Source organism: Canis aureus, chromosome 30, assembly GCF_053574225.1.
Source record: "Canis aureus isolate CA01 chromosome 30, VMU_Caureus_v.1.0, whole genome shotgun sequence".
NCBI classification, from domain to species: Eukaryota; Metazoa; Chordata; class Mammalia; order Carnivora; family Canidae; genus Canis; species Canis aureus.
In genome coordinates, this window is record NC_135640.1 from 6,705,248 (window position 1) to 6,727,629 (window position 22,382).

General features: G+C 34.0%; 1 protein-coding gene across 4 annotated transcripts in view; it reads right to left on the reverse strand.

Annotated features, from left to right (window-relative positions):
- The window catches only part of CADM2 (cell adhesion molecule 2), a 1,060,955-nt gene that overhangs the window by 149,706 nt on the left and 888,867 nt on the right, over nt 1-22,382 (reverse strand). For all 4 annotated transcript variants that reach the window (XM_077878754.1, XM_077878755.1, XM_077878756.1 and 1 more), the window contains one exon: nt 1,744-1,914. In XM_077878754.1, coding sequence (XP_077734880.1) covers nt 1,744-1,914 — 171 coding nt within the window. The remainder of the gene's footprint in view (nt 1-1,743; nt 1,915-22,382) is intronic.

Below are 22,382 nucleotides of genomic sequence, written 5' to 3' on the forward strand. Positions count from 1 at the left end.
AGTATGGGGCCTAAAATATGCTTGTTGCAGATTTGTTTCAATGAGAACAAGAGGAAAATTAATGAAGCTAACTTAATATAATCAAAAGTACTTAAAATATTACAGTAATTTCACTTACTATTAAACTAAGAATAATTAAAACAGTGAGCAATAATTAAAATCATAATCCTATTGACATTTCTCTATCAAAAATTGAAAAAATAAGTTTGGTCTTCCTGGTACTTCTCTGATCTGATCTCATAAATACTCTCCAGTTTTCCTTCTACTCTGGTCTTTCTAATATTTATTTAAAAATATATAATATTTGTATATTTACATATAAATACATTTATGATAATACAATATGTAATATAATTTAACATGATATGTAATACAATATATGTTTATAAATACATTATATATATGTTATATACTAACACATGTACACTTTCCTTGAACTCCATTCCCGTTTCTCAAATTGTACTCCTTATCATTTCTGCTTTATTATTTCTTTGTACATAGTCTGCTATATGTTGGTTTTATTTATTTTGCTATGCTGTCATTCCTACCTAGAACGGATGCTGTAAGAGAACTGGAGTCTGTCACTGGTGGTGGTGGTGGTAATCTTGACACTATGCTAATCTCAATTTGTTTTGTTATTTTTTGTCACTTATATTATGCCAGTGCCTAAAATTATGATTGTTTTATAGTAGGTACTTAATAGGTTCTTGTAAAAAATAAAAACAAAATGCAGTGAGGCTATTAAAAGACCAGTACTTAGATTTAAATTTTTAGGATTTAATGTAATTTTATAACACAAATTCTAAACTCAAACTATAACTTTATCACAAACAATTTCCAATATTTAAAAAAAATGAAGTGATACAATTCAGAAATGTAATTCTTGGACTCCACTTTTTTCAACTTTATCTTATATATTTCACTTGATTTATTTTTATTGGATAAATATTTCTAGATCACCTCTTATATTCCAGGGCCTTGCTAACTAATAAAAACATCATGATTACGAGTCTACCATGTGCTAGATGTATGAACTTGGCCAAATGACTCAATCACTATAATCTTCAATGTCTTCATCCATAAACTATGACTAAAGAGGAAAACTACCCATCAGGTGTTTGTGCTGTTGCCCTAACATGAGACGTAAGATGAAATACTGCCAGCAAAACATTTAGCACTGCCATTGGCCCGCTAGAGTCATCCAATTAATGTTGTTCCTATCACTTGTCAGTAATGAAGTTGATGATGAAAACATAATGGATATGCCGCTATATTTATAAAGACTTAGGATATCTCATATAGAAGGTAAAAAACTGTCTAATTTTAAAAGCACAGATGGGCAGATAGGACAACACATTCATGCATAACAAAGTTTCTTTCATACGGTAAGGTCCATCAAGGCACTCTCAGATTCCGCCACCCTCATGGACTCTGTCAAAATAACTACTCTTCCTACCCTACCCATATGCATATACATGTATCATGTCACCATGTGGAACACATTTAGAAGTTTTAACTTTTAATAAGGATATTTCCTTTATTTCTCTTCCTTGTCAAGAATGATATTCAGTCAATAACTACTTTCCTCTGAATGTGATTAATACCAGGGAGAGTAGTTGTACTTCATTTTGCTGTTTTTGCTGCACATAGGTGGTACTTTAGGATATTTTGAAATGATTTTAAATGTAAGTGAAGAGATTTGCTCCTGCTGTGATAACTATAAAGGGAGTAGCATTTACTTACAGTGTATTTCTAGCACCTGCATGGCCACCTGAGGGGTGGCATTGAGGGATTCATGGTCTACTCTGCAGATCACAGTCACGCCATCATCGCTCCGGTCCACTCGGAAATCCAGTGTGCTGCTGACAGTGAAAGTCTTGCGATTTGCATCTTCTTCTTTTAGATATTTTACATCTAAAAGTAAAATATAAATTTTAAAATTCTGTGACATTATTTTTCAAAATGTAATAGATTTCACTTACTCAAGACACAACTGGAAGCACCATCCCCCCCTCTTTTCCAATTTTTAAAAAAGCAAATATTTGTTAATTTAATCCATTTTGGTTTGAGTAAATAAAAATATAACTACTTCAGAAATAAAATTTAAAAGGTAGCAATATAAATAAAATAAAAGGGTAGGACACAGAACTATAATCCTTTAGTGCAAGGGTGTTTTTGTTTTTAATATTCCATTTGAGAAATCATGCCATTTTACAATATTAACCTCCTTCATTTAGATTTAAATTTTACATAAGAATAATCTTAATACTCTGAGCTACATGTACAGTTGGGAAGGTCAAATTCACAACATCTGGTTAGGTCTAAAGAAAGTACAATGTATTTGAATTATGATTTCAACATGAACAATGCAAGACAAACATAATTGCTAAGGCATACCTACAATGAGATAGTTATCTTTTATAAAGAAAAATAGGGGACATGGATACAAAAATTCTCAATAAAATACTAGCAAATAGAATCCAACAGTATATTAAAAGAATCATTCAGCACAATCAAGTAGCATTTATTACTGGACTGCAAGAGTTGTTTAATATTCACAAATAAATCACATTAATAAAAGAAAGGATAAGAATCATATGGCCCCATCAATAGATGCAGAAAAACCATTTGACAAAGTACAGCATCCATTTTTGATAAATCCCCCAACAAAGTAGGGTGAGAATGAACCTACCTCAATATCATAAAGGCCAAATACAAAAGACAAGCAGCAAGTATAATCCTCAATGGAGAAAAACAAAACTACTATTCTATGGTCAGGAACAAGACAGGGATGTCCACTTTCACCACTGTTATTTAACATAGTACTGGAAATCCTAGCCTCCATGATCAGATAACAAAAACAAATAAAAGGCATCCAAATCAGCAACAGATGATATGATACTCTGTGTAGAAAATCTGAGGGACTCCACCAAAAAATTTCTAGAACTGATAAATGAATTCAGTAAAGTTGCAGGATACAAAATCAACATAGAGAAATCTGTGGCATTTCTATACACCAATAATGAAGGAGCAGAAAGAGAAATCAAGGAAATGATCCAATTTATAATTGCACCAAAAAACATAAGATATCTAGGAATAAACAAAAGAAGTAAGTGTTATATACTTTTAAGAGTAAAGGAATTGAAGATGACACAAAGAAATGGAAAAACATTCCATGATCATTGATTGGAAGAACAAATATTGCTAAAAGCAATTTAAACATTTAATACAATCCCTATTAAAATATCAAGTGTTTTTCAGAGATTGAACAAACAATCCTAAAATTTGTATGAAGCCACAAAAGACACTAAATAGCAAATATAATCTTGAAAAAGAAAACCAAAGCTGAACGTATCACAAATCTGGATCTCAAGTCATAACACAAGGCTATCTTTAGTCCAAGACAGTATGGTTCTGGCACAAAAACAGACACATTGACCAATAGAACAGAATAGAAAACCCAGAAATGGACCCACAACTATATGGTCAATTAATATTTGACAAAGCAGGAAAGAATATCCAAAGGAAAAAAAGACAGTCTCCTCAACAGATGGTGTTGAGAAAACTGGACTGTGCAACATGCAGAAGGATGAAACTGGACCACTTTCTTACACCACACACAAAAATAAATTCAAAATGGATGGAAGACCTAAATGCGAGACAGGAAACCATCAAAGTCTTAGAAGAGAACACAGGCAGCAACCTCTTTGACCACAGCCATTGCAACTTCTTAGTAAACATGTCACCAGAGGCAAGGGGAGAAAAAAAGCAAAAATAAACTCTTAGGACTTCATCAAGATAAAAAGTTTCTGCACAATGAAAACAATCAATAAAGCTAAAGGCAGCTTACAGAATAGGAGAAGATATTTGCAAATGACATATCTAGTAAAGGGTTAGCATCCAAAATCTATAAAGAACATATCAAACTCAACACCCAAGAAACAAATAATACAATTAACAAATGGGCAGAAGACATGAATAGACACTTTTCCAAAGTAGACATCCAGAAGGCTAACAGAAACATGAAAAGGTGCTCAACATCACTGACCATCAGGGAAATGCAAATCAAAACCACAATGAGACACCACCTCACACATCTCAGAATAGCTAAAATTAACAACACAGGAAACGACAGATGTTAGCAAGGATGTGGAGAAAGGGCAACCCTCTTATACTATTGGTGAGAGTGCAAACTGGTGCAGCCACCCTGGAAAACAGTGTAGAGGTTGATCAAAAAGTTAAAAATAGAGCTACCCTATGATCCAGCAATTGTACGATTAGGTATTTACCTAAAGGATACAAAAATTCTGAGTCAAATGGACACATGCACGCTTGATGTTTATAGCAGCACTATCAACAATACTCAAGTTATGGGAATAGCCTAAATGTCCATCAACCGATGAATGGATAAAGAAAATATGAAAAATTACTCAGTCATCAAAAAGAATGAAATTTTGCTATTTTCAATGACATAGATGGGGCTAGAGTGTATTATGCTAAGCACCATAGGTCAGTCAGAGAAAGACAAATACCGTATGATTTCATGAATGTGTGAAATTTAAGAAACAAAACAGATGTGCATAGGGGAAAAAAGAGAGAGGTAAACCATAAAACAGAGAGTTCTCTTAATTAGAACAAACTGAGGGTTGCTGGAGGGGAGGTGAGCAGGGATGAGTTAAATGGGTAATGGAGAATAAGGAGGGCACTTGTTAGGATGAGCCCTGGGTATTGTACGGAAGTGATGAATCACTAAATTCTATTCCTGAAACTAATATTACACTATATGTTAACTAGCTGGAATTTAAATAAAAATTTGAAACAAAAAAAAAAGAAGGAAAATTTTACTTGAAAGAAAAAAGACAGTCATCTGAATAATTTGAATATTTAAAAGTATACATTTGCAGTGAAATTTACACTGAGATAAATACTCTTCCCTTGGCTGAAGAATTTATTTCAGCATAAATGAAACAAATCTTGAGGAATACTTTCCTCAAGATGTGAATTCATTTACTGATATTTAAATTTTTGCGTATGATTTTTTTTTAAAAAAACTTACTTATTCATGAGAGACACGAAGAGAGAGAGGCAGAGACAGGCAGAGGGAGAAGCAGACTCCATGTGGGGAGCCTGATGCGGGACTCGATCCCAGGACCCCGGGATCATGCTCTGAGCCAAAGGCAGATGCTCAACCACTGAGCCACCCAGGCATCCCTATTGCATATGATTAAGATTTCTTATGAAATGGTGTACTCAGGGATTATTTGTTCTCTATGGAAAAGAGGCTTAATAATATCTTCATTTAATTTAAAATTTCTTAAGTCTAAACTAGTTGATAAGAGGAGGGTAATTTTAATGGATTAGAAATCAAAATGATAGGCTAAAGTTAAGATATTATAACATGATCCTATATGTAGTTTCAGGAAAAAGCTGTTCCATTTTCTTACTCTTTCATGTCTAATGAACAACGATATTTTTAGGGAAAGAGTTATGTTCAATAAAGTACAAAAATATTTGATTTTACTATTTAATAAATAATTTTAAAAACATTTAAGGACATATTAATGACAACAAAGTAATGTAAGCTGAGCTAATCCATTGTGTTCTGTCAAAGATTTGACCTTGAAAGTAATTCTGAATTTGAGGTATTTGTGGGTAGATATTTGTATGTTGCACTGAGTTTTACTTTTTTCAGAGAAGTCTGACTTTATCTTATTGATTTCAAAAATAAAATAATTATTCATAAAGAATAAAACTAGGTAAATGTTCTATGTCTTGTTCTTGAAAATAAATGCTCATGATTGTGTTCACATATTAGGAAAAAAATCACCTAATTAAGATTTTACCATTAAAAAATTTTACATAATTTAGGAAGTTTTGAGAGTAAGAAAAATTTCTAACATTTGACATATAGGGAAGGGACATAAAATGCTCAATTTATCTTATAACTAAAAATTAATCATACAAGATACAAAGTTCTTCATAAATTATCTTGCAAAATAACTCATTTTTGCTAACCAGTCATTTCTGTGATTTTTCCATTTAAATATTAGTTTAAATCTTAATTAAAAAAGATATTAAAATATGCAATTATTCCCTTTTAGTCAAAATATGTCAGGATAACACAGATGCATTTATAATCTTTTGTTATATTAAAAATATATATATTTATTTATGTGAACATATATATATATATATATATATATATATATATATATATATATATGAGCCCTTTTACCTTTTAGTGTTTTATAGATTTATACAAATTTTTGCCTCATTTTTATATTAATTTGTATAAATCCATGTCCAATGTTTTCTGGTTTGTAATTCTAAGCAGTGGCAGTATAAGAAAATTTAGATCTCTTAGTAAACCACTATTATAATTATGTTTCACAATATATGAAAGACAAAACATTGCTGCTAATTGTTTAATTTTAATAACAGCTGTATTTTAAGAACCCACACATCTGCTTCCTTTAGCCAATTCCTCTACAAAAGTATCATTTAATGTAATATTAAATGGACACATAAAATCTGATAGCATCGCATAAAATTTTAATGAGCATCATTCAAATAAAATAAACAAAAGTATAATTTGTTGCTTTTAATATTAGCTTATGTGACACCTTATAGGGTTCCTAAAAGCAATAAAATGAACAGAAAAAAACATCAATAAGAGCCAATCATTTTATCTTTTCTGTTTCATGCTGATCTCCTCCTTACCACCCTCACCCCCTGCCCCCCCAAAAAACCAGGCAGGAAGTAGTACTTAAAATCTAAGTCTATTTTTGGGTTCTAGCTTTATAAAATAACTGATGCATTCACAGTTATAGAATCAATAAAAATTTTTTTACGTTGTACAGTTAATTTGCTGATTGCATGTGTATTCTTGTTTCCTGTTCTGTCTTGTTTCAGTGTTTCCATTGTTTCTCCTTTAGCATGTCTTTCATTACATTGTGATCTACAGCAGTATTTTTTAAGAATTGATGCGCATACAAATCACCTTTGGATCTTGGCAGAAATGCAGATTCTGATTCAAGATGTTGTGGGATGGATGGAGCCTGAAAGTCTGATGCTGGCCATGGACATATTTTGAGGAGAAAGAGTAAAGATCAGTGATGCAACCATCAATGAAGAGGAAATATTGGGACTTTTCTCTCTCCATCTCAAGCTATCTCTATCCATCATTTTAATTTACTCTCTTCCTAACCTTCCATTCTACCTTTACTATTTTAAAATATATATTTCTTCTCATTTTTTACATTTTTCAAAATATCCATTTCATATATTATATAATGTATTGGTATGATGGTCAACACAAGTTGAGAGCAAGCAATAAACAGAGGTGTTTGTAGGATTAGTTTCCTTCATAATCCTTGCCGCCACCCTTCTATCATTTTCCAAGGAGGTTTTGGACTTTTACCACTTGTTCACAAATAATCAGAACAGTGATTGCTTTGGGTGGGTGGCAGTTGAGAACTTTATTATGCTATCATTGTATATGTTGAAATTTTCTATAATAAAAAACCTAAAAACAGATCTGTCTAGGAAAATTCCTCAAGTATTTTCCTGAACATTTCTTTTTTTTTTTTTTTTTTTTTTATTCATGAGATACACACACAACACTCACACACACAGGCATAGACAGAAGCAGGCTCCATGAAGGAAGTCCAACATGGGACTCAATCCCAGGACTCCAGGATCATGCCCTGAGCCAAAGGCGGCACTAAACCACTGAGCCACCAGGGCTGCCCTCCTTAACATTTCTTGAACGTTAAGTCTCAAAGTAAATAATTTTCTACTAGTTTTTATATTTGTATTTATGAGACTTGGAATGTAGAATAGTAGTCTGCTTCTATTTGGGTTTTAGATCTTTATCTTACTTAGAGCTAAGGTTGAAAAAAAAAGCAGATGATGTAATCATGAGCAAGACTGCTGAAGCCCTCAAATTAACAGATTTAGAAGCCCTAAATCAGGTTAGCTAAGGAACAAAGGTCATCTGTGTATTGTTTTTTTACATCCAAATTTTTCATAAAATATCAAATCTGAGGAGCTACATCCACATCCATCTCTCCACATTTATAATGTTAGGTCACCTGCCTCTATGTCTATAGTTTTAGCTCCTTTTGGATTAGATTTTTTCTAAAAGAAATCATCTAAAGTGATTAAAGTTCCATAGAACTTCACTTTGTATCCACAGTGGTTCTAATCACCCTGTGTATCACAATCTGAATTTTTGTGATTTATTTCCTTTCATTACTTTTGTGAATTTATCCCATTTAAACAGATCCAGAAAGAAAATAATCTCAGTTTTATAAAGGATAATCTTGTTTTGCATCCTGGAGTAGCCAGGCATGCACCTAATGTGGGCCAGTTTCCCTTTAATCCATTGGAAGACCATTGTGCCACAGCCACACTGGGAACAAGATAAGATTTAGACACAGCTTTCACTTGTTCCCAGTACTGCGAGAGCCATACCTCCTCATCAGTGAGAGGTATCTCTTAGGAATTATGTAGGGGTATTATGTGACTTCCCCTGATCTATTTGGGTTTCTAATTCTCTGGCCACGATCTCACGGCCATGACCAATCTGCAGGATCACAATGTTTTCCCCAGATATTGATGCTCTTATAGAACTTGAACTTTACTATTATTTTCAGAGTCTGGGTTTGTAACAGTATTTTATGGTGGATCAGATGATAATTTTAGGGAATTATTCTGAATCCATATTAATGGTACTTAAATGATTTGACCTACTTACCTGAACGTAGGTCATCTTGTCATAGAGAAGAGAAAATGTGGGCACTATACGAGATGACTTTATGTCAAAAATTTGAAACAACCATTTTGATCTACAGCCATTGTGATCTACAGCAGTATTTTTGGATATGTTGTGTAATTACTGTTACACAACTGGATATATTGTGTAATTACTGTTTAAAAGAAGTTCTATAGATCAAATTTTCTAAAACTACACCATTTTTAGAAGATAACCAACTCCCTATTACTTTGTTAGATTGACATAAAGTAACTATGCCTGGTTAACTCATTCAGTAACTTATATGCATATCTTATTTTTTTGAAGATTTATTTGTTTTAGAGAGAGAGAGTGCACAAGAGAGAATGTGAGGGGAAGGAGCAGAGGAAAAAGGAGAAAGAAACAAACTTAAGCAGACTCTGCACTGAGCACAGAGCTCAGGCAGGCCTTCATCTCATGACACAACCTGAGCTGAAACCAAGAGTCCATTGCTTAACTGACTGTGCCACCCAGGCGCCCCTTAGATGTGTGTTTTAAAATCAATTTGTCTTGAAAGGAATGTCAGTACTTTATTTTTTTTCTCTTAAGATTAAGCGTTCAAAAAGTATTTTACAAAGCATCTTTATTTAATATTCAAGGTAAGTATTTTGTTTCTGCTTTAAACTTTTTCCAGAAGAAAAATATTGAAGCCACATCTTATATGATAGAGCGTTAAGTCTGATTAACCATTTTCATTTGTTCACTGGAGAAAACTTCAAAACAAATTCATGAGGCAAATCTCTTTTTTTGCCTATGAGTGTTCCTTCCTATAACTCCAACTGGAAGGGGACAGATTTCTTCTCATAGTATTCCACATTTATTAGAGGTGCCATCCTGTTTTTTAAAGCTATGGTTCTACCATTAGCCAGTATACAAAATAACCATTTTATTTGGCAAGGAATTTTACTGAAACTCAGTTCTTGTTAATAGATTTCAAAAGTTCAAAAAAATGTAGTAATATTTTTGGAGAACTGATGAAGAGGAGATACTTTGCTTATCTAAATATTCTAAAACCTCTCTTTCAGTTTATTCAGACGGCGAAATGTTATTCTTTGATCAGGTGTCTCTTCAGTGTCTGCATTGAAAGGTACTATGAATATATGCTATATGGATCTTGTTATATGTACCCTGATTCCACTAAATACAAACACATTTGTCTGAAACACGTGGATTCAGAGAGGAATTCTCTTTGTCTTTTGACACTCAGCACCAGAAAATGTTAGACCTATTTCATACACTGTTTTGTGGACATAATAATTAACTGATCATGTCTTTTTCTTTGTAGTCAATAAAAGTACTAACAAAAAAGTTTGTGACTCATCATTGGCAAATGTGAAAGACTTAATGAATAGGATTTGCTTGCTTATCTCACTTCAAGTTTTATCTTGTTTTCTTTACTAATTTTGAGGTTGTTCCAAATTCAGTATCATTACCTTTTATGTTAATCCATGGGGTTTTTTTCTGTATTAATGCAAATACTTCTAGCATATTATGAGTTGTAAGAGTCACTCTCCTTCAAAAAAACCAAAAAACGAAAAACTGGACGTAGTTCAATCATTGATGGCTCAGAAACAGTCAAATGTCTATTAGGATTTAAAACCTTAGAAGAACATTAAGAACTATATTGCTGAGTCTAGTAAAACAATCAGTAAGGAGTAGAACCATCTCCTTTGAAAATTATTGAGGTAAAGTCTTAGATCACTTTCACTCAAGTGACTAATTCTATATTTAATTCTACATTTATATTTATTCAATTCTATATTTAGTTTCCTGTACCTCAGAAGGATATTCAGAACTAGTTTGCTTTGCTTAGGACAGCATCCAGTAAAAATGAGTCACCACCTCTAAAATTATTATGGTAAAGTCTGAGACCACTTTAACACAAGTGGTTCATTTATTCTCTAGATTAAAACCTTGAGCATTTACCACATGCTTGACACCATGTCAGATTCCATATATAAAAAGTTGGGTGAGGAAATAAACTCTAGCCCAGTGAAGTGGACAGATATGTAAATATATTATTTAAATATTTTTAAAACTATTGGTATGTTCAAAATAATAGAGTATAACAGTTTAAGAACTAACAATACCAGATCTTTTCTCTGATCTTCACCCTATCAGATATATCTTTTGAAAGGAGTATAAGAGATAGACTATCTTGGAGAAAAATGGTTACTTAGAAAATTAGTTAATAATTGTGAGAACCAAGATAGAGATTAATTTGTATTCAAGAATATCTTCTTTAAACTATTATCACTTTCTTTGAATAATCAGCAGCAATATTAATATTATTTATTTCTACAATACTAATACAATGGACTAACTTACAGCATTTGCCAGTTTCAACAAAGTCTTCCTCTTTCTGACTTACACAACATGATAATGAGCTTTGAGGTATATACTGCATGGTTTGTGAAATTTATCTTGGGAAATTTGGAGTTAGTTTTCACACTACCTATTATTCATAAATACAAAACTCAAAAAAAGTGGTAGGAAGGGGAAGAATAGCAGCCTTTTGCAAATCTAACCCAGACCACAACGTTTCAGTAGAGACTCCTTAATATTTTATATCTAATGGAATTAGAGTCATAAAATCTAAAAATTTTATCAGAATGTGAACATAAGTTATCCTCTATAGCACCTATACTTATTGAATGTGAATTCATAGTGTTTGCCATAACCAGGTTGGCCTTTTAGTGTTAAATTCCTCTCCTATGTAATTTCTTTTGTAGACATTCTTTGCTTATAATTGCCATGTTCTGTAGCACGTGACTTGAACCAGGTATAATTAAATCTGAAGAGGTACCTAAGCCCAGGGTGACTAATCTCCAGGGTGGCAAGCATGAGGTTTTATCCCCAAGCAGAAATAATGTAATCAAACTAGTTTCTGATTCTCTATCACATCTTAACACGATTTAAAACCTTGAAGAATTCAAAGAAATTGAAGTTAAAAACACGTGTTTGAGCATGTATGCACACATATATCCTACAGCTAGTATGAGGAAAGCCATGATTTAGCCAATCTAATGAGAGAATAGAATTCATGAGGTGGAGGAAAGGTGTGCCAAATAGAGGAAGAAGCAGATAGCCCATGGCAACAATAGACTGAAAGGAGCTAAGTAACTATGAAGCCAGTCAATCAGTGACCTCTTTATATACAGGGCACAACTTTTATGGCTATAACTAGGTTCCCTCATGTTCCTTTCACTTGGCCATGGTCAGAAAAACCTTACAATAATTGCTCTTCACTTGAGAGTAGGTTGAGTGAACATCAGTGTCACTAACCAAAAATCTGGACAGGAGAAATCAACTTTCACTTATAGTACTTTCTAAGAACAGATTTTATATTTTGTGCACTCTGGGTTTTTTTCTATTTTTAGGCTAAATCAAAAGATTACACCACCTGACTTAAACAAAACAAAACAAAACAAAAAAACAAAAAACGAAACAAAACAAAACAAAAAAGACAAAACTACCTGACTCTAAGTTTGATGCCTCAGAGTACTCACTATATTTGTATAGATTTTAATACCCTTTCTCCTATTGAAGACTGAACGATTTATTCTATTTTATATTTTAAAAGGTGATTTATTGTAGGACCCAAAAGATGATAAAAGATGGCAGAAAAAAATTAAGGTCTCAGGTCTCTGAGATCACCATCTGAGCTGAAACCAAGAGTCAGACACTTAACCGACAGAGCCATCCAGATGCCCCAGTCTGTTCTTAATTAATTAAAGTTAGGCATATTTTGTCAGGTAAGCATTCATTTCCTTCGTCTAGTTAGTAGTTTCATCCATGTCAGCCTGTGTAAGTTGTGGGCAGTTGTCAATTTGTTACTGTTTTACTTTGAAGTGTATTTCTTCATTTCTTCCTATTATCCCTCTCCTCAAAAACTAAAGACAATGTTGGTCTAAACTCTGAATAAATGAACAGTTTCTGTCTTGGAAAAGTACAAAAGCTAGTGATGGATCATCAAAGACCTGGAATGGGACACATTAAACGTAAATAAATAATCTTTATCTGATGCAGTTCTATTGTTTTATCACCTTTTTGACTTATTGACTACTGTTGATTGCCGCTTCTTTTCTTTTACTTAGAATTATATTTACTCTGTATTTGCCTTTTGTTTCTTCTCTTCACTATCTTTTTTAGGCATAGCCATCCTTAAGGCAGCCCAAGGGTGGGAGTTCAGTTATATTTAACTATAGAGAAAAGAGAAGAAGAAGGGAGATCAACAATATAATTTTTAAAAAGATTAATTAAAGGGGCACCTGGGTGACTCAATTGGTTAAGACCCAGGTCTTGTTTTCAGCTTAAGTCATGATTTCTCAATGGTGAGATTGAGCTCTACACTGGGCTCTACACTCAGGGGGAGTCTGCTTTTCTCTCCCTCTCCCCCTCTCCTCAACCCCTCCTACAACTTGCATGCTCTCTCTCTAAAACAAATAAATCCTAAAAAAAAGACTAATTAAAAACTAACCAAATTAAAACATGTCAAATTATTAAATCATTTCTTAAAATTCATACATGACCTTCTTATATAAAGTTCATGAAGAAGAACATAATTAAAAATAGCCTATAATTACCAGGAAAAGGGAATTTATGGAACAGTTTTATCTCTAGAGGCAAGAAATAAATTTTGACATAACATGGTCAAAAAAAGAAATGTAATTTTTTTTCTGTGAAAAAATAGCAGGAAATGAGAGATAGAATAGTTTATAAGGATAAATAAAGGAATGAAAGGAATGAAATATATTAGAATAATTTATGAGTTTACATTGTAAAAAGACATGAATATAAAAAAGAAATCAGGGGCACTTGGGTGGTTCAGAAGCATCTGCCTTCAGCTCAGGTCATGATCCCAGGGTCCTGGGATGGAGCCCTATGTGGTGGGGCTCCCTGCTCAGTGGGGAGTCTGCTTCTCCTTCTCCCTCTGCCCCTCCACCCCTCTTGTGCTCTCTGTTTTTCAAATAAATAATAAAATCTTAAAAAAAAGTCGAGGACAATTTCCAGAATATCAGCATAGGGGACTCTGCAGACTCCTCCAGTGAAACAACCAGAACTGGTGAAAATTATTTAAATATACATATACGTATGTTCTTTAAAAATCATCTAATAGTATACAGCAACTTATGAAACAATTATTCAAGAAAATCAATTAAATCTCAGTAAGAACAAATAGAGCTTGTAGTATTTAAGACATGACCTGTTCCCTACCTTCACCCCACCTCCAACTCAGCACAAGGGAAGCTTACCTCCTAATGAATATTGCCCAGATGATGGGACCCATCCTCCCCACCAGCTCACTTTCAAAGGCTATCGTATTTTCTCAGCAGAGCCAGGTGTTCCCCTCATTCCTGCTGTCAGTTGCAGAGGCCCAATTCCAAAGGAGTGTGGCTGAGGCTCTCTTTTCTTTTTTTTTCTTTTTCTTTTTCTTTTTCTTTTTCTTTTTTTTTTTTTTTTTTTTTTTTTTTTTTTTTTTTTTTTTGAGGCTCTCTTTTTCTACCCAGTCTGAACTCAGGCCAAGAATACAAAGACCATCATGGCTCTTGCCCCAGTTCACTCATAAAGTGGACATTTCAAGCCAGAGAAACAAGGGGAGAAAACCAGGGCTGCCGCCACTCCCCCAGCACCCTGCTTATAAAGAGTGACATAGTGTCACTTTGAAAGAAGTAAAACATTCTATCAAAGTGAGTTTGGATACATTTCACTCTTCTTCCTGTACATCCTCTTAAATTCATTCTATCACCTTAAAACAAACAAGCAAACAGACACAATTAAAACGCATCACCATTAAATAAAGTATTACTTATTTAAAGTTGGCAGGGAAGAATATCAAAAAAGAGAAAGTTGTATCAAGAGAGAACTCCAGACCTTTTCAGGGTCTCACCCACTGTTTAGCAAAGCAAGCACTGATAAGTGTATCTGGGTGAGGAAACTGAGCCTGAGACAAGAACCATCTAAAAGGATTAGAGGAAATAGCACATGATGCTCACACAGTGGGGAATAGTGTTGTGACCAATCTGATTGAAAACAATAATTCCTAGCATAAATACTGCTCTGGTCTTGCCTAAGAAATTTTTTAAAGACTCTGAAAGGATTAAACCCTTTCTAAGTAACTTGACCAGAAGGACGCATAATAATACTGACAGAGATATGAGAATATTCAGCATCGAAAAGGCAAATTTCACAAAGTCTGGAATCCAATCAAAAACTGCATTCAAAGAAGCAGAAAAATGCTATCTATAATGAGATCAATCAATCAATCAATCAATCAAACCTGACCTTGAAATAATAGAGCTAAGAGAAATAAAAGATAAGGGCATTGAAAATAAATTCAAAACCTAAAGATATGAAATTTATGCAAATAATTTTTGTGATCTTGGGTTAGGCAAAAATGTCATCCATAAAATATGAAATTATGATTTATAAAAGTAAAAATAATAATAAAAAGGTTGGGCTTTATGAAGTAGTACTTCATAAAATTGTTTGGAAGTGTCTTTAAAAATTGAATGTAGGTCTGCCATATGACCCATTCTGGCCCTAGTCATTGCCAAGAGAGATGAAAGCATATCTACATATAAAGACTTACACACAATGTTCATAACTACTTAGTTGGTACAGCCTCATACCATAAATAACTCAAATATCTATCACCAGATAAATGGATATACAAATTATAGTATAGATTCATACAATAGAATATCAGCGATAAATAGGAATAACTTTTACATATGCAAGAACAGGGATAAATCTGAAAATACTTACACTGAGAAAATCAAAAGAAAAGAAAATTAACTGAGTCTATTTATATAGAATTCTAGAAAATGCAAACTAATCTGCAATGACAGAACAGTGGTTCTAATTTGAGCATGAAATGAGGAGTGGGGAGAGAAGTTTAAGAGGGAAGGAGTTTTTTTTAAAGATATGAGGAAAGGATTATAAAGGAGTATAAACAAATGCTTCAATGATGCATTTGTTCATTATCTTGATTGATGCGGTTTCATCAGTATATACAAATATGAAAATCTACCAAACCGTCCAGTTCAAATATGTGTATATTGTTTTCTATTATATCTCAATAAAGCTGTTTTTAAAAAAATTAAAAAGAAAGTTTCTCAAAGTTTTGGGGGATAACTTATTATCATTAACCATTCATGATCACATGAAAGTTGCTTTCTCTATTTCCATAAGATATCTCATGTATATCATGGTGTGGCCTGCAGCATCTTGAAGTAATACACTTAAAATCATTCAAAAAATTTTAGATTGTCCATGTTGTCACACACAGAGACACACACATACGACATACAGGTACTGTTAATGCTGTTTTCTTTTCTCATCTAATACGTGTCCAGCATGATCCAGATTTAAATGACTAGGACATTTCCAAAGTGGTAGGTATAAACAAAGAACATGAAAAATCATTGATTTATGGGGTACAAGTTTAACTATTGATACTTTTGGTTAATCCTTATCATCTATGACACAGGGACATTAAACACAGAGGACACAAGTTTTTCCTTTTTATTTTCTTCTTCAGGGAATTTACAATCCCTTTTTTGCATATTAGTATTTCTCTCATTCAAATCAAATTTATGCAAAACTGATGTTAAATGAAGCATTAGACTGAATCTAGTTTTGCAACACCAAACAGAATATGTAAATTCAATAAATAATCTACCATGTTTCAAAGTGCATTTCATAGAATTCAATGCAAAACAACATAAAAGCATGAAAGAAAAACAATTACGTGGTCAAAGAATACTGTTAAGATGTCAGCTAAAGGAATTTTTGCACAAATTCTCAGAAATGTTAAAATGCTAGAGTATATTTTGACTTAGTTTTACACAATCTCTTTGTAAGAACAGACTCATAATGTACACGGAATATTAAGCCTTATTTTCTGAATTTAGTCAATTAGAACCCCTTCCTTTGTTTCCTCAATAATACTTGGCTTAGTGGTCTCTAATTCCGTGCATTCTCAAAAATAGTGAGCTAAGGATCACTAGGAATAGGCATTTTAAAACTAGTACCTCAGATGATTCTTTTTTTTTTTTTAAGATTTTATTTATTTATTCATTCAGGAGAGACACACACAGAGAGAGGCAGAGAACCAGGCAGAGGGAGAAGCAGGCTCCACGCAGGGAGCCTGATGTGGGACTCGATCTCGGGACTCCAGGATCACGCCCTGGGTCAAAGGCAGGCGCTAAACCGCTGAGCCACCCAGGGATCCCCACCTCCGGTGATTCTAATCCAAGCCGTTTAATGGCCACTTTTTGAGAAACACAGCATTTGGAAATTCACTCTCATGCTTCCAAATGCTGTAAAAATTATTTGCTACATAGTCTACAGTAAAATTACACTACATTTAGCCAACCTGAAAATGAGCTGTTGCATTATTTTTGATTGGTGGGATAGTGTGTGTCAAAACCCCTGTTCACATGGGGAGATACAGCTTAAGTCCACTTAAGCCTGATGGTCAACATTTGACACACACAATGTATAATAAGTAAATAACACTTGTAGAATACAGGCAATACCATTAGGTAGCAACAAGCTTCAGTGACTCGCCACAAAGTCAGGCTCTGCTGCATATGTATGTCCTTCATGGCATAATTCTGAAGGGAGGAGGAAGCACTGCACACATGAAAAGCGATGACTGTTTTAAAGGCTAAAACTGAAAACGTCCCTCATTGTGAGATGATAAACCTTTTATGGTCAGAATACCTTCCCTAGACATAGTTCACCTAACTCCAAAAACCTATTAAGCTTAACTTTTAGATTCTGTATAATTACTTCAACTTCAATATTTTAAATAAACATTATTACATATTTCTGAACTAATTCTTCCTAATGCCTCTTTTATTTCCATATGTTCATTACTAAAATCACTCAAAGTTATATTGTCTTTCAGCTTTCTTTTTGCTTCATCTCTCAGAACTATTCACCAGGTTCCTCTAAAATTTGGCTTCTTTTTCACATCCATCTTCTTTTTTAAAAATTCCATTTTATTCCCACTAAAAACTCCATTTTACCATTAAGTCAGAGCCTAATTAGTTCATACTTGAAATGTCCCTTAAATATTCTTCCAGCCTTCAGCTTTCTCCCCAGACTCAAGTGCTAGGTCTTAGAATATTCAAGTTCAGTCTTTGCCGGATGTATGACCATAAGAAATTATTCTGCTTCTTTAGATCTCAGTTTTCTGTTGTTACAAAACAAATTATCATAAGCTTAATGGCTTAAAGCAACGCACATAATCTCTATGGATTAGGAGTCCAGAAGGCTTGTCCTGGTCTTCCTGTCAATATCACCAGAATGAAGTTACGGTGTTGGCTGGGGCTGTGATTCCCATCTGAGTTTTAGGGTCTTCTTCAAGCTCACTGGTTGTTCACAAATTTATTTCCTTTATTTACAGAGGCTACATGTCTGAGGTCCCCCCTTGTTCACTAGCTGTCACTCAGGAACTGCTTCCAGCAACCAGAGGTCCCTCACAGCTCTTTGCCACAGACTCCCTATAGGCAAGGGAGTCTGTGGCAAACAGGGATTGCAAGATTACTGTTTACTTCCTTTCAGGCCGGGAGGAGAATGTCTCTCTGACACTTCATTCCTTTATAAAGATCTCACCTCATTATATCAGGTTTGCCCTTGAGACTCATCCTTTGATGAACTCAAGAGAGACACATAATTATATCTGCCAAGTCCTTTTTGCGATATAAGGCAACATGATCAAGGACGTGACATCACATGTGCTATACTCACAAGCCTGTCCTACCTTCAAGGAGAAGAGATCATACATGATGTGGGGCACTGAGAGTTGTCATGGAATTCAGCCTAACACCAAAATGTAAAAGCTGGGAAAGAAATCTGGAGATTTCATGATAGTAACTGTTCAAACTACAAATTGATAATCTTATACATGAAATGAAAAATTAATGACGTTTATAAAAGTTTGTAAGGTTCATAAAATATAACTTCTCAGGGAACTAGCAAATTTCAAAAGGCAATGCTCATCTTTTTCCCAGACTAAATGTCAAATATTCAGACTTCCTTACAACACAGAAGATTAAAAGCTGCAGTGAAACGACCTATGGTTTTGAATAGAGAGCTATCCAGAAGCACCAAAAGGATTTCTGAGTTAGACTCATGGCAGGGGAAGAGGAAGGGACGGATAGATGAAAATTATGCTTCATTCTATTCTTTAAAGCTCATAGAAAAAAAAAGTTTCAACTATCGCCTACAGAATAAAATTCCAAACCCCTTACTATGGAATAAAAGATCCTTGAAGACTTAATTGGCCCTGGCTTTCCTGTTTACTTTTCGCATCTATATCACACAGAAAGTTCTATGGTTACTGCAAACATGCTTTTACTCTGCACAAATACATGGTTTCTTTCCTTAGAATGCTCTACTACCTACTTGTACCCACAACCCATATGATGATTCAATTCATTGTTTAATATCCACTTATTTATTTAGCAGCTATTTACTGAGTGCCTATATCCATCAATCAATTGTTAAGTCTTAACCTCTTCTCCCACAAAGTAGGGCTGCTCCCTTCTTCTTCTTCTTCTTCTTCTTCTTCTTCTTCTTCTTCTTCTTCTTCTTCTTCTTCTTCTTCTTTCTTCTTCTTCTTCTTCTTCTTCTTCTTCTTCTTCTTCTTCTCCTTCTCCTCCTTCTTTCTCCTCCTCCTCCTCCTCCTCCTCCTCCTCCTCCTCCTCCTCCTCCTCCTCCTCCTCCTCCTCCTCCTTCTTCTTCTTCTTCTTCTTCTTCTTCTTCTTCTTCTTCTTCTTCTTCTTCTTTCTAGTACAAAATCTATAGCCAGATCATGTATCTATTACCATACCTGTAAATCTTATGTTTATATGTCTAGCCCCAAAATGTAAATTCCTGGAAGGAATTATTTTGTTTATATTTCTAAAACTAATTCAGGGATTGTTACAACGCATTAATTGTGGTTTGCTGAAGATGGTGATGGTAATAATAATAAGAGTAATAACAATAATATTAAAAATGTTTTTAGTGATTCCTCATACTGTGAAAACACTTTATACATATTGGCTCACACAAAATCCTTCCAACAATGCTTTGAGGCAAACATTAGTTTTCTCATAGACTTGTGAGGACTATAAAGTTCAGACACAGAGACAAGACTTTTATATATTACTGCTGCTTCTTTTTTGATTTTAAGATTTTATTTATTTGACAGAGAGATAGAGAGAGCCACAGAGCACAAGTGGGAAAATGGCAGAGGGAGAGGGAGAAGCAGGCTTCCCACTGAGCAGGGAACCTGACACGGGACGGGGCTCAATACCCAGAACTCCATGATCATGACCTTAGCTGAAGGCAGGCATTTAACCAACTGAACCACTCAGGCGCTCCTGCTACGGATGCTTCTTAACTTTATGTTCTCTATACCAGTGTAGTCCCCAAACAGGAATATCAGCATCATTCACACATGTGACACAGTGCTGACAATGTATGTTCTCATGCTCCAACCAAGACCTACTCCATCATAAAATTTGGGGACAGAGCCCTATGATCCGAGATTTAACAGGCACTATAGGTGATGATACCTGCTAAAGTTTGAGAACCAGAGCTCTGGAATCTACTATGGAAATATCTTGGCAAAAAAAAACTTGATCAGCTATGACTTTCAGACAACTTTTACCCAGAAATTTGGAAATTAAATTTATGTTAGGTAGTGATGAAGGAAAAAAGAAAAACAGAAAAATGACTCATCCTGAATCATAAGTCACATTGAAGATCCATATACCCGTTATAGAGAGTCTCTGAAACTTAACACAATGTCACTATGCTGAACTGACCAACACTTAGCTAAAAGGTAAGGATGCTACACACAGCATATTTGCATATACACCTTATAAAGATAGTTTAGCGCACTCAAGAAGTTCACCATATAACTGTGAAACAAACTATATTAATATGAAAAAGAAGAATTATAAAATAGAAAAGCTATGTAGATGAATGCAAGTTTAGGGATAATGAGTGCTCTCTCAATGGCCACACATTGGAGAACACAGAAATAAAGGAGGCCTCACTATTTCTGAATGGGGAGTACAGAACCATGAGCTGATTCTGTGTATGGTTTTTGTCTTGATTTTTTTTTCTAATCTTTACTCAGATGATTTTCCAGTATGGTGTTTATAGGATCAAACTTTAATGTTTTTACCTAGGATATAATGGAATCTGTTTGGTACTCAGAGCAGAAGCCAAATTTGTGAAAAAGCAAGGTATATTCTGAAATATGAGTACATTATAGATTTTCCATCAGGCTACAATGTTAAAAACTATCAATCAATATTAATGAAGTACCTAGTATGTTATTCTCTGACCTCCCTGGGAATATGAGACAAATTCTTGAAACACAAATAAAATGCTAAGAAATTGAGAGCAACTGACTACCAAACTATGTCAGAATTAATGTGAATAATAAAACAAAAGAGAGTACTTAAGAACATTCTAGCATAAACCATGTCTTTCACACAGAGAGACACATATCATGTGCAAGAATTCACTGACTGGAGCTTTCTCATAGGCCAAGGAAGTTGGATTTGAAATTTATTTTACAGGTTAGGGCTTTTTTTTAAGATTTTATTTATTTATTTATGAAAGACCCAGAGAGAGAGGCAGAGACACAGAGGGAGAAGCAGGCTCCATGCAAGGAGCCCAACATGGGACTTGTTCCCGGGACTCCAGGATCACACCCTGGGTTGAACGCAGGCACTAAACCACTGAGCCACCCAGGGATCCCTTGGTTAGGGCTTTTTTTTTTTTTTTTTGTTAGGGCTTTTGATCAAAAGTGCTTAAATAGAAAAAAAAATGGCTGGATCAGATCCTTCTCATAGTATGGAAGCAGGGTAGAGGATCCAGTTAGCAAAGATTCAACAAAGCCCAGACATGCCTAAATAAACACATCCTAAATGCAGAATTACAATGGGTGTTACTGAGCCCTGGCCATATATGTGATCAGATTATATACTAACCTAAAAGTTTAACTTAGCATAGCAACATGTCTAACATGTCTTGGGAGCTTGCATTTCTCCAAAATTTGTTTAATAACATGTATTTAATAGAAGACCCGCAACAAAAGTGGTGATTAAGGATAAATTACAGGTAAGTCCTTGTTTGCAGAAAAATGCACAGTAATTAAAATAGAAAAGAGAATAATTAAATAGATTACAAACATATAATTTCTTAGTAACAGAAGGAATCCTATAACATATTATCTATATAATATAATTCTGTACTGTATTATCATTTCTGTTGGGCCTATATATACCCATTAGTAAGAATTATTGTGAATCTAAAATAAGATATTTGAATTAAAAATTAAAATGATTAGAATGGTTTGCATGAACCTATCCCCTAGCAGGTTACATTAAGAATAACACATCATTACCATGTATATAGGAAACATTTTTAACAATCATCATGACCAATTGTTGGATTTTAATGTGCATGTGACATCAGGTCCAAGATACACATATGTGAAGTTAAAAAAATGAAAAATCCAAACCAAACAAACTACTAACCTCACTAGGCATTTCGCCTATGAACTTATTTC